The sequence below is a fragment of the Corvus moneduloides genome, chromosome 4 (genome assembly GCF_009650955.1).
Source record: "Corvus moneduloides isolate bCorMon1 chromosome 4, bCorMon1.pri, whole genome shotgun sequence".
Classification (NCBI taxonomy): Eukaryota; Metazoa; Chordata; class Aves; order Passeriformes; family Corvidae; genus Corvus; species Corvus moneduloides.
This window is the reverse complement of record NC_045479.1, coordinates 27351278-27370152: the sequence shown is the minus strand read 5'-3', so window position 1 is coordinate 27370152 and position 18875 is coordinate 27351278. Positions and strand designations below refer to the sequence as shown.

Sequence of the window (18875 nt, the reverse complement as noted above, 5' to 3'; positions counted from 1 at the left end):
CCAATCCTGTTTTATTTATTTTTTTTAACAAATACATTCAGAATTCAAAGTCCATTTGACAGTTATAGGAGGTGAACAGCAGCAGTTTCTGGACCAGTCATTTACTTTCCAGTGCTGCTATGTGCACACTGAAATCCCATGGTTTCTTTCCTGCTTCACAGATGAATAATTGAAACAACTTTGCAGATAAATGACAAATGGTAAGTGGAAAATGCCTGCCAACTTGAATTTTCAAACACTTCTGGATACATAAATATTTTGGTTATTAGAGGCCATTCAAATATTAGCAAAAAATATATATAATTTTAATAAAACCATCCTAATTTTGTAGGTAATTCTGTTCATTCAAGGAAAGAATACTTGATAAATGGGCAGACAGAATTTTGCTTAACACCCCTCCAAAATCTGGCTGGGGCTGAGCTGACCTAACAACTTCCTGCTGTCAAAGGAAGACAGTTCTGCTCTTCCTTTTGAGTCCTCCCCCTGAGGTTTGCTCCTTCCTCTTCCTCTGCATTGGCTCTCACTTGTCCAACTCCAGGAGGAGCCTATTCAGTTCCTCATATCAGCAGTAAACTTCCTTTTTTCTGGCTGAATTAGTTTTCTGATGATTTATTGGGTGATTCATTTCACAGAAGGATCAGAGAACAGGGAAAGAACCTCATCTCTCTGCAGGAGCAGAGATGGAAGGAAAAGAGAACCAGGTTTGTGAGGAAAGTGCAACAATGAGGTGTTACAGGTTTGGTCAGTTGCTGGTGGAAGCTACTCTTAGTAGTCCCTGTTTAGCTTTTCTCAGAGAAAAAAAAAGAGTCTAATAATAATAAAAAAGTCTAATAAAAATGTCTTGACATTATTGACTGTATCTGTGCTAGGTCTTATTAGAAACCTGCTTTAGAATATAATGTCCAGATATCCCTCCAACAGCCCTCTCTTCACCTATTGAATGAAGCCAAGTCTAAGACATTTAGTAACACTAGTCCAGTGTCCATGGACATGCTCAGACGACAGTTTACATATTATTTATGTTACCATTATAACATCACTGCTACTTCATTAACGCTGCACCTGCCTCTCTTGGGGTACATTCACTCATGTGACTGATGCCTAAAAACAGAAGGATCCTGATTTAGTAATAATGATGGAAAAGTTAAAAAAAAAAAAAAATCTGTCACCCTGTTAATCTAAAGAGATGCTGAAAGAGGTCAACAGAAACCTCAGCAGGGATCCAGGTTCTGAGAGCTGGATAATGCAGTATGTATAAGAAATTCACGTCTCACTTTATTACAGGTCATAACTGATTTTTCTCCCTAAAAAGTTAAAGAGAAATAATTCCAGTTCTATGACAGTGATTTTCTCAACTTATCTGCAATACCCAAGATTTAAAAATACAGCTTGAGCTACACTGTTTGGATCTGCAAAGCCGATTGTACAAAGTGCTGTTTGAGGACAGAAGGCTTTTGTTCCCTTTCTGGTTTGTCCAATACTAGGTAAAAAATTACCTAAATTTGTACTAGCTGAAACATCTCTCCCAAAAGCAGCAACCACAACTTCAAGGTCTGGGGCCACTGCTAAAGCAAGCAAGCACTCAGCAAGAAACACTAAGAATTGTTGCTCAGCAGTTAGAGATTTTTAGTTCTTCAAGAAAATAATAGATTTTCATGGTTTACTCAGTCACAGATGTTAAACACTACTCAATTAACAGTTCTAGGTCTATCCTTTAGGCATAAACTGTTTGCCTGTGCAGCCAAGAGGAATTTTCTCTTCATTCTTTGACTTGATGCACAGTCACCCTCCCCAAAAACTATTGAAATCAATGGAGAAACTTGGTGGCCTTTGCCTCCACCCTGCCCACTGTTGCACAGAACATTAGAAGCACTGATGTGAAAACTGCACTGGTTTCAGCTGACTCTGACCTCTGCAGAGAATTAGGTGGTAGGTTTAAAATGTTTAAAATGCTGACAGAATGATACAGCGTCATCTGTTCCCATGAGTTTATATTTCTTAAAAAAATAAGGAGAATGCATTTAATTTCCTTTTAGTAAATGATCCAGTATCATTTATAGCCTTTAAGAAATGCTTTAAAACTCAGTATAATTTCTGTTTAATATTTTGTTTCTTTTTTCTTTTCCTGTAGTGCCACCCTAGTGGATGCCTTATTGATCTTTGTATGCAAATGGGTATTATAATGGTGTTAAAGCAGACATGGAATAATTTCATGGAATTGGGATATCCGTAAGTAAATATAATACGTGTGTTTCTGTAGGTTATAGAATACTAAGTTTATGCTTTCCTTATGGCCCGTTAATAAAAGCAAGATGCAGTATTCACTGCAATAGAAAATCCCCCCCATGATACAGAACTCCAGATATGCAGATGGTGCTCAGGGCTTTTTTCCACATTGGACATGGTGTGCAAAAGTGAAAGTGTGATATAAATATTAACAAATAAGTAATACACGGGAAGTACTTGATTTTGTTAAATTGTATTCTGTGTTCTAAAACTCCTTAAAAATAACTGTGTGACCACTGTATTGATTACATGAAAAATATTATATGTATCCTTTCTTAGCTATGCCAGTAATTTCTAAATTTAATTACTTGTTGGGTGATAAAAGATGCCTGAAAGAGCAGGTACGAGCTGGAAAAAATGCACTGCTGGCATATGCACTCTGAGAGCTAGAAAAATGTACTGACTGGTATGTAGACATGTTCCCTTGTGATCTTCAAGGTAACATGGAGCTGTGCCCTAGCTAAAAGCTTGGCAATTATTCATTTTCTATTGGTTCATTCCTTATTGATTAGTATTTAATGAGCATGTTTAACACGATTAATATAGGTTTAATATGATTAACGTAGTTGATGCCAGAGACAGTGTTGCTGGTCATCAAGGGAAAATTAGCAAGTGTGAAAATCTAAGAGAGAGCTGACATTGTCAGAAAGTTTGCCCTAGCAAAGTTCAGAGGGATTTGCTATTTCTCCATCTTTTCTGGGCCTAGCACTCCTTGCCAGTATTTTGCAGCTGTTAGGGCTGCAGGAATTAGTTGGGACAGGCAGGAGGGAACAGCAGCAGCAGTATTGATCCTTCTCTTTCCATTGCCTATCTCTTTTGTCAGTTTTCATTAGAACTCTCTGCTTTCTATTAATATAGATTTTGAAACTTAACAAGGAGCACAGAAGAGAAATAAAAGAAGGTGACTGATAGAGATAGGAGATTTTTTTAAGAGCAAGCGATTTAATAGGAATAAACTGGTTCAGGTGAAGTGAATCTTCACTTTAGAGTCACAAGGAAAATCACAACATAAAAGACACAGTCACAACATTGTGAAAGGCTTCAGCTTATTCTGATGAGAGATGTTCTTGTTCTCCAGACCCTGCAGTCCACCTTCTAGCCCTGAAATGCTGCCCTTACCCAAATCCAGTGACTATTTGCAGTCACTTTGCACTCTTTACCATTCACAGACCAGACCAGGCCACTGCGAAAGCAAGAAGTGAAGCATTGTCAGGAAAAGGACTTAATTATTTGGGAGATCTATCATGTTCTATCTTACTGAGACAAAGTGGCCAACCACAACTTCAGAGAAAATCTCCGTCACTGTGGTTTGGAGTTTTTTTGCTCTCTATACTAACTCTTAACTAGTGTCCTTTGTTGGCCAAACCACTTCAACTCCTGGAAACAGTGTTTATTTCAGATGTGAGAATTCATTTCTCTTTTGGCTCAGTGCCTCTCACAGTGGTCTTACACATGCATTTCTTTGCGAACAGCATCTTCCCCCTGATGTCCAGTACAGCTCCCCCATTTCTTGAGATGGAGGTAGCTCATATGTCAGCCATCCATCTCTCAGCCACTGTGTGCTGTCAGTAGTTCAGACACTTCTTTCTGCCTGTTGCTTATCTGAATGCTTGGCTGCAGACATCATTCAGGGTTGCCTTTTCCCTTCCAGGATTGCCCAGAGACTGTTAGCATGCACACTGTAGAGCCATGCAGAGATGCCAGGTCACACACAGGAAAGGATCAAGCAGCATTAGCACTCTTATTTACTGAGCTCAGCTATCTCTAAACAGCATTGCATTCTGTCATATAAACAGACCCTGAAGTGATTTGCCGTTCTGTGCAGAGAAAAAGAAGTAAATAAATAACAAAGAAGATGTCAAAATCCTTTTACCATTTTAACAACATCTAGGCTGGGATTACAGCTCATCAGCTGTATCTGTTTTCATATCTATTATGCTGTGTCAGTCAGCCACATGTATTACTAGTGCTCTATTTTCCTGTACATTGGGAAATTAATTTTGCAAGATATGTTGTGCCCACTTAACCTCTTCCAATTTTGTGATAACTAGCCGTTAATATTCTTTACCTTGTTTCTTTAATTTAATTTAAAATGTAGGCTTATTCAAAACTGGTGGACCAGGAGAAAAACTACGGCAAGAGTATGGCACACAGGGAAAACAAGCTTCCCACAGTGGGAAAAGGACTATAATCTGCAGCCTATGAATGCTTATGGACTCTTTGATGAATACCTAGAAATGAGTATGGCTCTAATCTTTGTTATCTCTATTTCACTAGGTTCTAATGTTGTTGCTTTTTTGTTGATGTGGGCTGGCATATTCTTTTAATTATCACTATGTGAAGCTAAGGAGACTGCAAAAAGGTTTTTTTTTCTCACAGGTCAGGTGAGGAATGGGAGTAAGTTTTTAAGAACCAAACAATGTAGTTAAGCACACTGCTGATGGTTTGCTAACCTCCCATGTATGAAACAGTTTCCAAACTGGATTTGGTTTGCCAAACCAGAGCCCAGTTCTTTATCTGCATACATTTCTGAAGAACTCTGCTGTTTTTTCTAAAGAAAGTTGCCTTGTGCTTTTACTTTTAAGAGTATGGTACAGACCTGTATGCTTTGTTTATGTTTAAATCCTCCCTCATTACTACCTCACATTTACAAAGTAATCTACTCCCAAAAGGCACTGCTCTTATCCAGAGGGGAGAGGAGGAAAACTGCTCCAAAAAATATTAAAGAAACATGACCTTTGCCCTGTGTGACTGAACTGCGTATGTTACGATTGGTTTTTTCTTTTCTCCCTCACACAATTCTTTTCAAATTAATGGGAAATCTGACAAGATGAAAACCTGCCTCTAGAAACTTAAACAAAATTTCCAAAATGTTTCCCATCTGAACTGTTAAAAGGAATGTATTCATTCCTATCTTGCAAGTATTGAGAGATCGTAGTTTGATGCTGGTTGTAAAAATGTTCCTTTCTAAAAGCCCAGTTTGTCCCACCTCTGAACTTCACTCCAAACTACAAAATTTAGATGGTGCTGTTCATTGCCAGGGTCAAGATGTGCATTTGTTCTTTTCATCCTTCCTTCTGAACTTTCAGCAAGGACTTGCTGTACAACTGCCACAATAGACCACTATATAGTGTGACATAATAAGAAGTGTTTGCATAATTACATAATTTTTATTTGCATACACTGTTTGGAATCTTAGACCTTGGGATTAGATACTAACAATTATACTGTGATATTTCCTTCTTTCTCCTAGTTCTTCAGTTTGGGTTCACAACCATTTTTGTGGCAGCTTTTCCGCTGGCACCACTTCTGGCCTTACTAAACAATATTATTGAAATTCGGCTTGATGCTTACAAATTTGTTACTCAGTGGAGAAGACCTTTAGCTTCAAGAGCCAAAGATATAGGTGAGCTCTTTGTACGGTGTTTGTTATATGTATGTGTTATTTGTAAGTCAAAGTTTTGACCACTTCAAGTAAGAGCACATTTTAAGGCATTTTCAGTCGTCTTCCCAATTAATAATACATCCCTTGATTGTTCAAAACAACTTCAAGCATCTGATGCCAATCTACTTATGCAATTAATAGTCTATATTGGGAAATGTCTCTTATTTATTGGGAAATGTCTCTGGGGGACTTAAAAGCCAAGGTGTAAAGTGATCGGTGTTGTCTGCAGGTGTTTTGTTGTGGCAGACACCCTGTGTGAACACATGCTGCTGCCCAACTGGAATATAATAACCAGACAGACCAGATGGAACATGAAAGTCAAGTTCAAGGGGCCACCATCCTGTAAGGGACCTGTATGTTCTATATTTACCTGGCCAAAACCAAGCTCCCCTGTGACTCGTGCTCACTGGGTCCCTGGTGGGTCAGACAGGGTGGGTCTGGATCCCAGCAGACAACTCGCTCTTAGTGAGTCACACCTGCATTGCTAAACACAAGGTTCACACAACTCTGAGGTCATCCAGCCACACACTATTGCAAGGGTTCTTTGAACTATTTTGACTACAAATCTCTTCTGTCCTTGCAGTATGCAAAAGCAGAACACCTTTAGGAGGAACTTTAAAACAAAGTTATCTGCCCAATGCTGAATCCCTGGTGTTTTCAGAGGGGTAAATAGGAAACCTCACTAACTGTCTCCATTGCAAAAATAAGTAGCCCACACCAAGAAATAGCAGAAGCTCAGGCTTTGTACTCTTAGAACATTCTACCTTGTACCTAAAGTCTGTGTCTGATTAAAGCTTTGAATGTTAACAGTGTGAATCTGTGGGTTTTGGCACAAGTCTGGACAATAGCCAGTACATGGCATACACTGCACACATAATTTCTAAAGAAACCAGTTATATAATGAATTAATAGAAGCACAGAAAAATACTTTTTTTCCTGTCGATTCAGGTGTGATTTCTCAAAATCAATTGCATTTGCCCCTTATTCGGCAAAGTTTTCAGTCAGGACAGTTCGATGCTTCATTAAATCAATTGGTATGTCTAACCTTCCTTTAGTGTGGTTGACAGTGATGGTCCTCATGACCAGAGTTGCTGTGTGCCTGTACCACAAGATCTGTCAGGCAGTTGAGGATGGGCCAAATATACCCAGGTGAAGCCCAGACTGCCTGCCATTGTGTAGCATTAGTGTGCCATGAAGATTTGGATGCTGATAGGAACACTCTGAGCAGCTGTGCATGAGGTCTACACAAGGCCCCTGTGACCAGCAGATGATGGATTGCATGTATTCATGGCTACCCTGGCAGACCCTCCTTGAAGGCTGGAAAGCCATCATCATAAGCAGGGAAGCTTACAGCATTTCTTAAAACTGCCCAAATGGTCATGTGTCTTGGTGAACTAAGGCCTCTGTGAGCATTTTTGCAGCTTCCTTAATATTATTTACAGGATAAAAAAAATTTCCACTGTGGGAATATGTCTGGTCCACTAAAGTCACCCTGTTCAATAAGAAAATTTATTTTCACTCAGTGACTCTCGGATAAAAACTACATAAAACCACCTTGTGCAGTGGGGACAACTACTTCAGATCATGCAGTATTTCAGGCACTTTGGTTCTTGTTTTTTCTGGGGCAAACATAGTCTCCTTGTTGAACAGGCATCTGGTACGGCATCCTGGAAGGCATTGGAATTCTTTCCGTTATCACAAATGCGTTTGTTATAGCAGTGACATCGGATTTCATCCCTCGCCTTGTTTATGCTTACAAATACGGACCTTGTGCTGGCCAAGGAGAAGCTGGACAAAAGTAAGCTTTTTCTTGGGGGGGGCAGGAGGGGGAAACATGTTGACTTACTACTTGAAATAGAAGCAGTATTACTGTCTGTGTATGTTTTGATTCCACTAACCCAAATGTATTGTTTGTGTTTAGGTAACAGATACCAGCCACAGGTACTGATGCTCTGCACGTTCACAGAATGGGTTGCTGAGTGACTGTGATTCATGACGTTAATTCAAGGCAAACATGGCAGAGCTATTTCAGAGATTTAGTGTGTGTGACAGGATGCTGCCCAAGCTGTACTTACCAGCTGGTACTACATGGATATAATCCTCTTTTCTTTCTGAAGCAATGCTGATACTAACCAGTAAAGAATTTGTTGAGCATTTTAAACTTGTACCCTAGGGTTTTTTCCTGATTGTAATATTCAGCATTGTATTACTCAAAAAAGTAGTGTCTATCAAGAGGAAGCAATTTCCAACTAATACATCAGATATACTTACAGAGAAAAGTAATTGTTTTTCTTCTTAAACTAGAGTTCTTAGATTAAATCTTCCAGGAGATATTTGTGATCTAAATCCCTGCTGCCTAAGTGGATTTTCTTTCAGTGTTGCTAAATACTAAGTTTATATTAGCCTGTGCACACTACCAGCAAGTATGAGGTAGTTGCTGCATGGCCACTGGTGAAATCTAGGCTGTTGGACTGTGGGAAGGTCACTGAATCCAACCAAACACAGACACAGTTTGCAAACGCTCTAGCAGTGCCATTAGCCAGGAACCCTGCTGTTCAAAGAAACCCAGGCTAAAACAGTAGACAGTGACAGAGAGCTTACATTCTGCTATTGGGCATATGGCAGATTGGTTTTTTTACTCCATGCTGCAGAAAGTGAGTTCATCTGTTGCTGCTTTTTTGACATATTTTGATTATCAATACATTTAATCATACTGACGGAAGAAGGGTATCTGCTGCAGCAGCTCCTGATTTGCAGATCTGCTAACTTGCTGTCCTGCAAGGAGTTGGGCATTTTAGCTGGGGCTAGGGAAGATACTCTGTTTACTTTCAGGAAGAGTTAAAATCCCTTCAGGGGTAAAGTGGTCTGGTTCCAGTTGTTCCTGAGCATGTGCCTCTGCTCGTGCCATTAGAAAGATCTACAGGATATTGCGACACTGCAAGCAACTCTCCTTGCTAAGGAAAGCATAAGGAGGGATTTTCTCAGGGCCACTGTGCATGAAAAAACAACACCTTTAGAAATATTTCTCTTAAGACTCAAATATGACTCAGTGGCTTTGAAACTAGTTCTGCATAGGGGAGGTAGTTTGGCTCACAGAGAAAGCTCTTATGTTCTTTTCACAAACCTCTTGTACAATGTTTTCACACTTCTGCTGCTTTTTTGAGTGAATTTCTAGATGAAACCATCAGGTAGTAATCTGAAGGATTACTTGTGCTAAAAGGAATTACTTGTATTTGAAGGAACCTTGTATTAAAACTGTTTATGTCAGCATTCTGAATAATGTTATTAGTAAGTACTGTTACAAAAGCAGGAAGGTATTCAAAAATCCACAGGAATAGTGAAATTTCTCAAATTAAGGAGTGAAGACCATCTGTTACTGAATAGCTTAAAGAGAGAGGTACTCTTTTCTTTCAGAAGACATCTGTAGTATTAGATCCATAGACACAGAGTGATACCAGAAAAATACTGGAATTAAATTAAGTCCAAATCCAATCAGTATGGAGACAAAGCCAGATGGTGTTTGTATAATTTCTCAAAGACTGTAAAGTCCATATTTAGAAAAACCCAAACCAAAACAAAAATCCCCCAGCCCTTACTGTGCATTATACTCTGCACCAAGCTGAGTAGTGTGCCTACACTTACCTGTGCTCGGGCAGTGCAGCATGAACAGCACAACACATTTTGGCCATATCTCTCCTCAGCTTTACTAACACCAAACTTGAACCTTCTACTGATGCCCACAGCCCTTTGCCAGGGGGCACAACTTCTACTCAGTCTTCTCTAAATTTTGCCTGGCCTTCACAGTGCTCAGTCATCCTGGGATCTTCCAGTATGGAGTTCCTCTGATTAACTGGACATTTTCTAAAAAGCTCTTTTAAGTACATATCTTTCCATCTGATGTAGCCTCCCTTTGTGCTAGTACCATGAGTGTAACAGTGGGAATATTTTGATTATCTTCCTAACACTCCTCATTATTTTCTCTGCCCCTATTGTGTCACCATTTAGGTGACTTTTCAAAAGTAACCAGTCCCAATCTTCATCATTCCTTCTCCCATAGAAATCTATCATTTCCTCACTTTTATTGTTCATCTGACCTACTTTAGCATTTCTTTTATATTGCCTCAACATCCCTTTCAAATATTAATAAGCATCAAAATTGTACTTTGGATCTTATGAAAACCAAAGGACATCCTCCTGGGTACAACAGTTAATGGAAAAACCTTGCTGTGTCCTGATGACAGCATTTTGTCCTCTCTAGGTGTATGGTTGGCTACGTTAATGCCAGTTTATCAGTATTTCTGGTGTCTGACTTTGAAAACCGTTCTGAGCCAACATCAAATGGAAGTGAATTCTCTGGTTCACCATTAAAATACTGCAGGTAAGTTTCTGACCAACATACTTCTCTGCTTCAAGACAATGAAATGGAGAAACAACATAATAAATCTGGAGTTGAAACTAATTTTTAGAACTTAAAAATTGAAAGTTTAACTGTACTGTTCAGGGTCATGCCTCTTCTTGGTACTGCTTGGCTGTTACCTGCATGATTCCTTCCTCAGATAAAAGAGAAGTTGGTATCTGGAACGTGTTCCTAATGCAGGATTTTTATGGTGTCACAGCTTGACTCAGACACAATCATCGTGGATAAATACGGTATCAAAGGGCCAATAATAGGTGCCTGATTACTTGGGTACCAGTGAGATCCAACTGTGATGAGATTGTATCATAGGACATGCACAGGGAAGTGAAGATTGCGTAGGAGCAGCCACACTGAGTTATTTCACAGGTGTGACAGACATAAACAGGCTCTGTCATAAGCTATCTTTACGAAACCTCAAATTCAGCATTTCCTAATTGTTGAATTGTTAATATGGTGATGTCATTGCTTACAGGTGTAATTATTAGCAATAATCATATACCTGTGGCTTGAATCAAAGAAAGATGAGCAGTTACTTATCTGCATGTTTTTGTCCTCAGCAATAGATTGGAGAAATAGCAGTCTGAGAAACGTTTGTAATGGCAGATTTGCACCTGAGTGATTTTAATGGCCAAAAACCTCAAGGATCTACATAAAGGTCTTAAGTGGTGTCCCAAGACAAAAAATACAAAACAAATACAGCTACCATTTTTTTAATTGCAATATTACATTACAAGCATGAGTCTTGGTAGTCCTTTAGCAGATATGCTTAGTGCCAGTATTTTTCACTGTGATGAAAATATTCTTTTACGAGTGCCTAAAGAACAAAAGATACTCTGTGATAGCACAAAGGTCTGTGATACAGCAAAAGTCAGTGATACAATAAAAGTCAGTGATACTTGCAATACTGTGACTTTTTATGAATAAGAAGAAATTTTGAGTGGTATAGCATAATAAATGGGGGGATGGGATGGCATTAATGCTTCATTTAACTAACTGATATTTAAGACTATTGCAACTTCTTTAGCAGAAAGAGTTACTCCAATGTTGAATTCACCTGTGGAGCAGAACCACAGTGAGAATATTCCATTCCACATTGTTTGCTATAGCATTATTTAATAATTTTTTGTCATTCTGACCATTCTCTTCCCCACCTCTAATTCCTTTCTTCCCCAACTTCTAGCATGAAGTAGCTGCTCCTTTAATCTGATGACGGAAATCCCACAATAAACAAAAAAAAAATTGTCTGCTCAATATCCCATAAACAGAACACGATTCAAATTGGTGTGATAAATCTCCAAAAGATAAATCTGCTCTTTTGGGAGACACTGAATTGTTATGTATATCTACCCTTGAAAGAAAATTAACATCTTTCTTTAGCTGAGTTTATCAGCTACTTACCCACCTGCATTCTGCTAAAACATCAGTCATTTTAATTGCACTTCAAGGCAGATATTGATAGGGAGGTAAGGAAATATTATGTTCTACTGTGTAATAGTGTAGGCATTTTTCCAGGAAGGCAGTTTGTCTGAAAAAAAAACCCCAGTTAACTTCTGGTTGCCTGGAACACAGATAGTGCTGTGCTATTCTGGTTGTTTATAAAAGGTTTCCCTGTTTTTTCATGTGTGACATTGGATTCCTAGCAAGTAAAAAAGAAGATATATACTCTACTGGGACTTGGTCCAGGGACTTCTGTTCTCAGGATGCTTAGGATATTGTAAAGCATCCTAAACTATGAAGTCAGAATGCTGCTTGCACAAGGAAAGGTATCTCAGTTTTAAGATCTTGCTCTAGAAATACTGCACTTTCTGAGAGATTTGATGCTAAGATGTCAAGACAGTTTCTTTCTGTTTGTACAGCACCCTCTGAAATCTAAGAAGGTGAAGCTTCATGGAGAAATAGAGAACTACAGATTATCATTGAGATGAAAGAACTGTTTATTTCTTTTTATTCATCTACATTTTCATTAGTTTCTTAAAACTAACTTAGTGATCAACCTTAAGTGTATTATTTACTGTGGTATTTTCAATATTTTTTTACAATGGGTTTTCTGTCCCATCTAGGAAACAGATTAAGAAGCAAACAATTTTTACACTACTTCTAAATTAAGTTTCCACAGTACTATTTTAGAATTAACACACTGCTAGTAAAAATGGACTCCAGAATGTGTGACTTAAACAGATTCATGGTTTGTAAATATAATTTTGGAGCATTCCTGGATCCAGCTTTCCCAACAGATATCTGCAGGTAAATTATGGAGATCTAAAGTCTTCCATGAAACACTCTGGGAGAGAAGACACCAGATCCCTTTCTTACACGGTCCTCACCTTGTTGATATACCAAGAGGTGCAGTGCTGGCTGTGCTGAAGTCAGGATGAGTGATGCTTTACATCAGGGATGGCCAACTAATTTATCAAGGGCCAGATGGTGTCCACGAAGCAGTTTTATATGGATTTTGGGAGACTTATCAGGCTGACAAGACTGGGGACATTTGTGGGTTTAAAATGTCCTTGTAGTGGGAATAAAGTGTCCCTTAAAAGAGCAAAGCATCCCACCCTTCTCCAGGTTCTGAGGAGATGCCTGAAAGGCACATGTCGTGCTGCCAAGGGAGATGCTGCAGGGTCAAAGCATCCACCAACCTGTGTATTTGCTTCAGCAGTTTTGCTTCATACAGACACTGCTTTGGGTCCTTTGTACCTAATATCCATTACCAGCTAGAGCACTCCTGATATGCGTCTTACTGGTAGGTTTCAGCTGAAAGTAAGTCCATTCGGATGAAGAAAAGCATGGTAAGTGGAGGTGATCAGGACACTTGCTCCAAAAGCATACACTTGACCTGAAATCAAACGTTAGCATAGGCCCAGCCTTAGAAGCAAGCAGAGTTATGGTAACCTGTGCAGTCTGAACGGAGCCCATTTTTGGTGCAGAAAATGCAATGATCAAGAGAAGGTGGGTTTTGGCTTTTCCTTCCCCCAGGCAGCAGTGCAGGAGCTTGCTAACTACCATACCATGCTTGTCTTTCAGGTACAGGGACTACCGAGACCCTCCTCACTCCCCAGTGCCCTACGGTTACACGCTGCAGTTCTGGCACGTCTTAGCAGCGCGCTTGGCTTTCATTATTGTATTTGAGGTCAGTGACCATTCAGGTGGTAGAACAAAACCAAAAAGAAAACAAATTTCCCTCCAAAGCTTTGCATTGGGCTGATCTATGATGGCAGCAGTTGAGGTGGTTTTTGTCTTGGTTTCTTCAACTTACATTGTGCTTTGTTTTCTCAGATTTGTTTTCTGAACAGTATGTAGGTTCTCATAGAAAAGGGAATATAAGACTGAAAACTATAGCAGTGACTTGCAAAGAGGGGGAAATAGATGAAGCTTTTAGTTACTTTATGAGGAACTTGTCTAGATTGGGAAGCCATATGCTGACTGGTGCATGAGGATAGAGGTGAAGGAACATGAGAAGAAAATACTGAATCTGAGCAACTGAAAAACAATGATAGTTAAAGTTATAGTATTTACACATCTAGATTTTGTCCTTGGTTTTTTTTGTTTTTTTTTTTTTTTTAATGCCAAGAAAGAAAGAAAGAAAGATTGATTTGATAGAGGCTTGCTGGGCTTAATCTCTTCTAGTTTCATGAACTGTCAGTACTGAAAGTCAGGGTATGCATCTCCAAAAAGGACTAGAAGAATGGTCTTGGCAGGTCAGCCTAAGAATTTTAAAGACTGAAGAGAGTCTGGCCTCTTGATACACACTTGACATAAAGCAGCACAGTGTAGGTGCAAAGAGAAGTGAGGGAAGAAAAATCAGCCCTGTTTAAGTCTCAGTGTCCAGCCAAATTTGTGACCAACTGTGGAATAACTTTTTGTGTCTGCCTGTAACCGACACATCAGATTTGACTTTGCTTTACCTCAACCAAAGCCATAGGCTGGTTCATATCTGCTTCCCTCAACATAAGCCACTCTGTTTAAGGAAAGCTGTTTCCTTAACTAGATCTATGAAATCAAAAAGGTAATTGCAGCAGAAACCATGACCTCTTCTTGGAAAACAACAGTGGGTGTATTGTGATTGCTGTAGTGCTTACAATAAAGATTGCATTGAGAGACAGGGGACTCAAGGTAGGGACTCAAGGTAACTGCCTAGGCTCATACCCCTTTTTGGCATTCTGAGTGTGGGTTATTTTAGATAACTTAACCTTCTTTGAAAACAAACAAAAGTATTTCCTATCACTGCAGAAGAAATTATTTGTCCAGGCTAAACTGACAGAAGAAGCTTTTTTTTTTCTCTTTTTAGGTTTGGCAAAAAACCCCAACATTTAGAGTATTGTAAGTTTCTTTCTCATGAGGGAAGAATACATGGGAAAACATCTTACATTCTCTTTTCAGTGGCTTTCAAAAGAAGGGTTCTGCTTGGAGAAGAAGAAATACCCTTATTTCTCCAATCTAGAACGTGTGTCCTTTCTGAGATGGAGGATTTTTCTGTTTGTCTGCTCCTCCTCTCAAGGGAAATGAGTAAATCTCCAAGCAGCATTTTTGATCAAGCAGAAAAGGACACTCAAGCAATCCTCCTGCATCAAAGTCAAGCTTTGCTGTGTCATGCCTAAAATAGGAGGGACAAAGGATCAGTTAACTTGTACGTAATTGTCATGTTTGCTAAATAGGAATATGTCTTTGGATAAGAGACCCAGTGTAAGAAAAAAGGTTTAGGTTTTGTTTTGTGCAGATACATTACTACTTTTGTATAGATACATTACTTCTAATACTGATGCAAGCATTTATGGCAACAGGAAAGTGTTACATCATTTGATCCTCCTCTTCCTGCAGAGCAGGAAGTAATACCCATACTAATACCAGCCCCTGTCTGAACAAGCTTACAGCAAATCATGACCTCAGGGCTTTCAACACACAGGTCATAGAACAGTTCTGAGGCCTTATTTGAACCCACCTGCTCATAATTTCTGCTGCATATTTCTGACCAATAATCCACGGACTTTGGCTGGAATTTTTGTGGGGAAAATACTTCATGGTTTGTTTTATTAAAATTTAGTAATGGGTTTGGTTTTAACACAACATCTGCCTGTAAATTGGAAAGAGAAGGTTTTCAGAACATATGAGAAGTACTTGTTTTCTTCCTAAGGTTTTAAATTTTTCATTCCATTTTTTGTGCCCACAGCACCTTGTCTTTTGCATAAAGCATCTGATCTCCTACTTAATTCCAGATCTTCCAAAAGATCTGAGAGATCGAATGAGGAGAGAAAAGTACCTGATTCAGGAAATGATGTATGAAGCTGAACTAGAACGTCTGCAAAAAGAGCGGAAGGAAAGGAAAAAGAATGGAAAATCTTATCACAATGAGTGGCCATGACAGGGTGAGGAAGAAACTGCTTAAAAGAAGATAAGAACTCGTTTATAAAAGATTCCTGGTTTTCTACAGCAGAGAGTGCACTGAAAGGAATAGTAATGTTGTGTGCACTTAGCACATGTGCACCCCTGTTTAATAGGGTGGGTTTTGTCATAAGCCTTTTGAAATTAGAGGTGTTTCCAAGGCTTAGTCTTCTCCAGAGCTGATGTCAACATAAGCACATCAAACCAATACTGAGTCTCTGCACTCTTGCCAGGAAGCTCCCAGGCCCTAACTAAAATTCGAGGCCCTGAACTTCAAAGCAGTTAGTTATACAACTTCCAGTGCTTTACAGAACTTGGTGATCTCACGGCTCATTCTCATGAAGTTGCTACTTCATAAGCAGTGACTGCGCCTTGGCAACGTGGCAGTGTTTGTCCGTGTGTGTGGCCACCACCTGCAGCACTTGCATGGCAGCGTTGCTCTCTTCCACAGTGGACTCTACTGTGTTAGTTTGCATTTACCACCAGTTAAGGTCGCGTTTGTGGACCATTTCCATTACTCAACAATACTGAAGTATTATTTAGGAGGAGATGCATGATCACGAGTCCGATCAGCTGGTCTAACAATGCTGAAAAATGTAGGCATCAGAAGTGCAGACAGATAGCCAAGCATCTAAATGTGGCCAGAAGTATCTAACTGTAGGGTCATTTATTTGGAAATGACACTGTGAAAAGTGGTAATATATGTTAAAGTTTTGAACAGTGCCTTTTCAGCTATAGGACTGTCTGGTGTCTGAAGGAATCAAATCAGGTTAGGGAATTTTGCCCAGAACTGCCCATGTATTTGTGTTGCAAGATCACATTGAGCCTAGTCAGGAATTAGGATGTACATGTAAGAGAAGTCAGACGGTGTCTTAAAGACCTATCTGCCTAAGTAAAACAAAAAAAAAAGACAGATGAACAAGGCCAGCAGAATAAAACACAGTCATCCAGAATATCTACACTTGTAACACTTTCTTTATTCATCATTCCATTATCTATGAAGTCGTGGAGGGAAAAAAGAAGAGACTGCAGAGCAATTCTACACAGGCTGCAAATTAGACTTGGGCAAAATAAGCCACTGTCAACATCCTTTAGCAAATTCCTTAGTACTGAGAAATTAAAAATTTCTTAATTAAGAAATTAAAAATTTCCAGACTATTAATGCAAAAGAGTGCATTTGTAAGCTTTGAAGACGTCATAAGTGTTGGATGGAGCAACATGAATCAAAATACTGAGTGTTGTGAAAGCTTTTCCATCAGTTGTTTTTAAAAGTTATTCTGGAAGCAGTTTAATAGAAGGTGTAGAATTGGCTCTTGTGAACAGACCACACAATGTGAGACCCTGTGGGTGGATACCTCAAGTTCCACATGACAATAGGACCATTTGCACCAAGACCAATATTATCAAATTCGATCTTTCCACTGCAAGGGAGAACTGAAGCTATTTGCATGAGAGGGAGAAGCTTTAATGAAAGGGAATATGACATGAGGAAGGAGAAGGATGGAAGAAAATGTAAGCACGCTCCTCTCTGCAGCCACTGCCTGCCTACACGAAAAAGCAAGGAACCTCCTCCAGTAGCAACCCACCATCCTACCTGAAGAGGATAAATGACATAGCAGCTCCCTTTTATCAGCTGCTTCTGGCCTAAGCCTGAAAGTCCCATGAGACACCAAAAGCACTGAAGGAATTTCAGGATTAGTCTGTTCTGTGTTGGCTCAGTGCAAAACTGAGTGGGGAGCACAGCTAGTGGTTGTGGGGTAAATTCCTGACTAATGGGAAAGTGAACTTGTTCATCTTTCCTTCTGCTTACAGCAGCTGTGGACTCATCCCACATGGACAATGGGGAAATAGGAGTATTTCTGTCTCTGTAAATAGGGGATGGGGATTAGGCAATGGCCTCCAATACACACATGCCAGATAATAACCAATGGGTTAGTATTTACCATCCACCACCTACAGTCTGGGGATTTTGGGGCAGGATCGCTGTGCAAAATTATATTCAGACCAAATTCTGATGAATAAATGGATTCGTTTGGATACCCTTTGTTAAATGCCTAAACCAACAGATGACCAGAGCTTAGGAACTGTTTGCTAAGTAGTAAAGTGAGACATGAGCCATGCATAAAATCAGTGTCACCCATATGAGCAAAATGGGCCTTTGCAAATCCCTGCAGTTATATACAGCTTTGTCAATTTAGATCTCAATAACTTCTGAGAACTGAACTGAAACACAGTAGAATATAAACTGACTTCCACTCCAGGGAAACCACTGCAATAAAATGTGCCAAAACAAATAATGCACAGCAGAAATGCAATAGACAATAATTGCTTTTGAGGGTAGTTTTCAAGATAGCTACATTATGATGAATTTTTCTGACAATCCATTGCTAGAAGTTGTGTCCTGCTCTAAATGAGACCATAGGTTGGCTGTTTGCCAAGCTTGTGCTGAGTATGATGCTGCAAGGGACTCTGACTTCCCTAGCAGACCCTGAGTACATCTCTGTCACTTCAGTTTGACCAGTCAAGCCATTGAGGTTTCTCTGCTGCTGGTCTGAATAGAGTTCCCTGGAGTCGTTCAGAGCTATATAGCAGAACACTCAGGAAAGATGCCCCCTTTTTAGTTATTAGAAAAATAAAATACAAATAATAGTATAATAATAAGAAATGGAATTTTAATAGTTTCTAGAGAACTAATTTATGCCATTCTCTTCCTGATGTGATGATAGGTTTTGTTTAAACCTCGAGGTGACAGTCCTGTATGTTGTTTACTTATTCCAGCTCCACAAGAGCACTACCTTCACGGGAATGAGAAAAAAGTGCAACCTCAATGCATGGCACAGACATTTTACATAGCAAGCAGGACAGCACACATCAGAAGATTTACTGTGAAATCATCATGCAATCAGTGTAGAATTGTTCTCCATAGGCCACTCTTGACAGCAGCATGCACTTCATGAGCAGTTACACACCAATTTTTAAAACCAAGGAAAAAATTGTACATTGGGACTGGTTTTCAGCCTGTTTGCTATGTTTTTTGCATTCTGTCCCATGCTGGTTTTACAGATCTTAGAATAAAAAATGTAAATGAACAACCTGGATACTCTGATAAAAGAAAAATCTAGGAATAGAATATCATCTACATTCAAGCCACCAAATACTACAACAGAAACTGTGTTTACAAATCAGTTCTTTTTTATTTTAAATCTTTCTGAGGGGAGTTACATTATTGACCATATATATTATATATATATATATTATATATAAAGTATGTAGAGAGATTGTTTATTTGTAAATAGAAAAATTCTATGGAGAAGAATGTCAAGTTTTCACACTTTAAAAAAAATCATCAAC

General features: G+C 39.2%; 1 protein-coding gene across 8 annotated transcripts in view; it reads left to right on the top strand.

Moving 5' to 3' along the window:
* ANO4 (anoctamin 4) overlaps nt 1-18635 on the top strand; it is a 178000-nt gene extending 159365 nt beyond the window's left edge. For 7 of the 8 annotated variants that reach the window (XM_032106517.1, XM_032106516.1, XM_032106518.1 and 4 more), the window contains 7 exons: nt 2132-2229; nt 4385-4527; nt 5540-5692; nt 7382-7529; nt 9990-10109; nt 13170-13275; nt 15313-18635. In XM_032106517.1, coding sequence (XP_031962408.1) covers nt 2132-2229; nt 4385-4527; nt 5540-5692; nt 7382-7529; nt 9990-10109; nt 13170-13275; nt 15313-15504 — 960 coding nt within the window. In that variant the 3' untranslated portion in view covers nt 15505-18635. The other variant, XM_032106519.1, reaches the window with a different exon arrangement.
* Nucleotides 18636-18875: the final 240 nt, after the last annotated feature.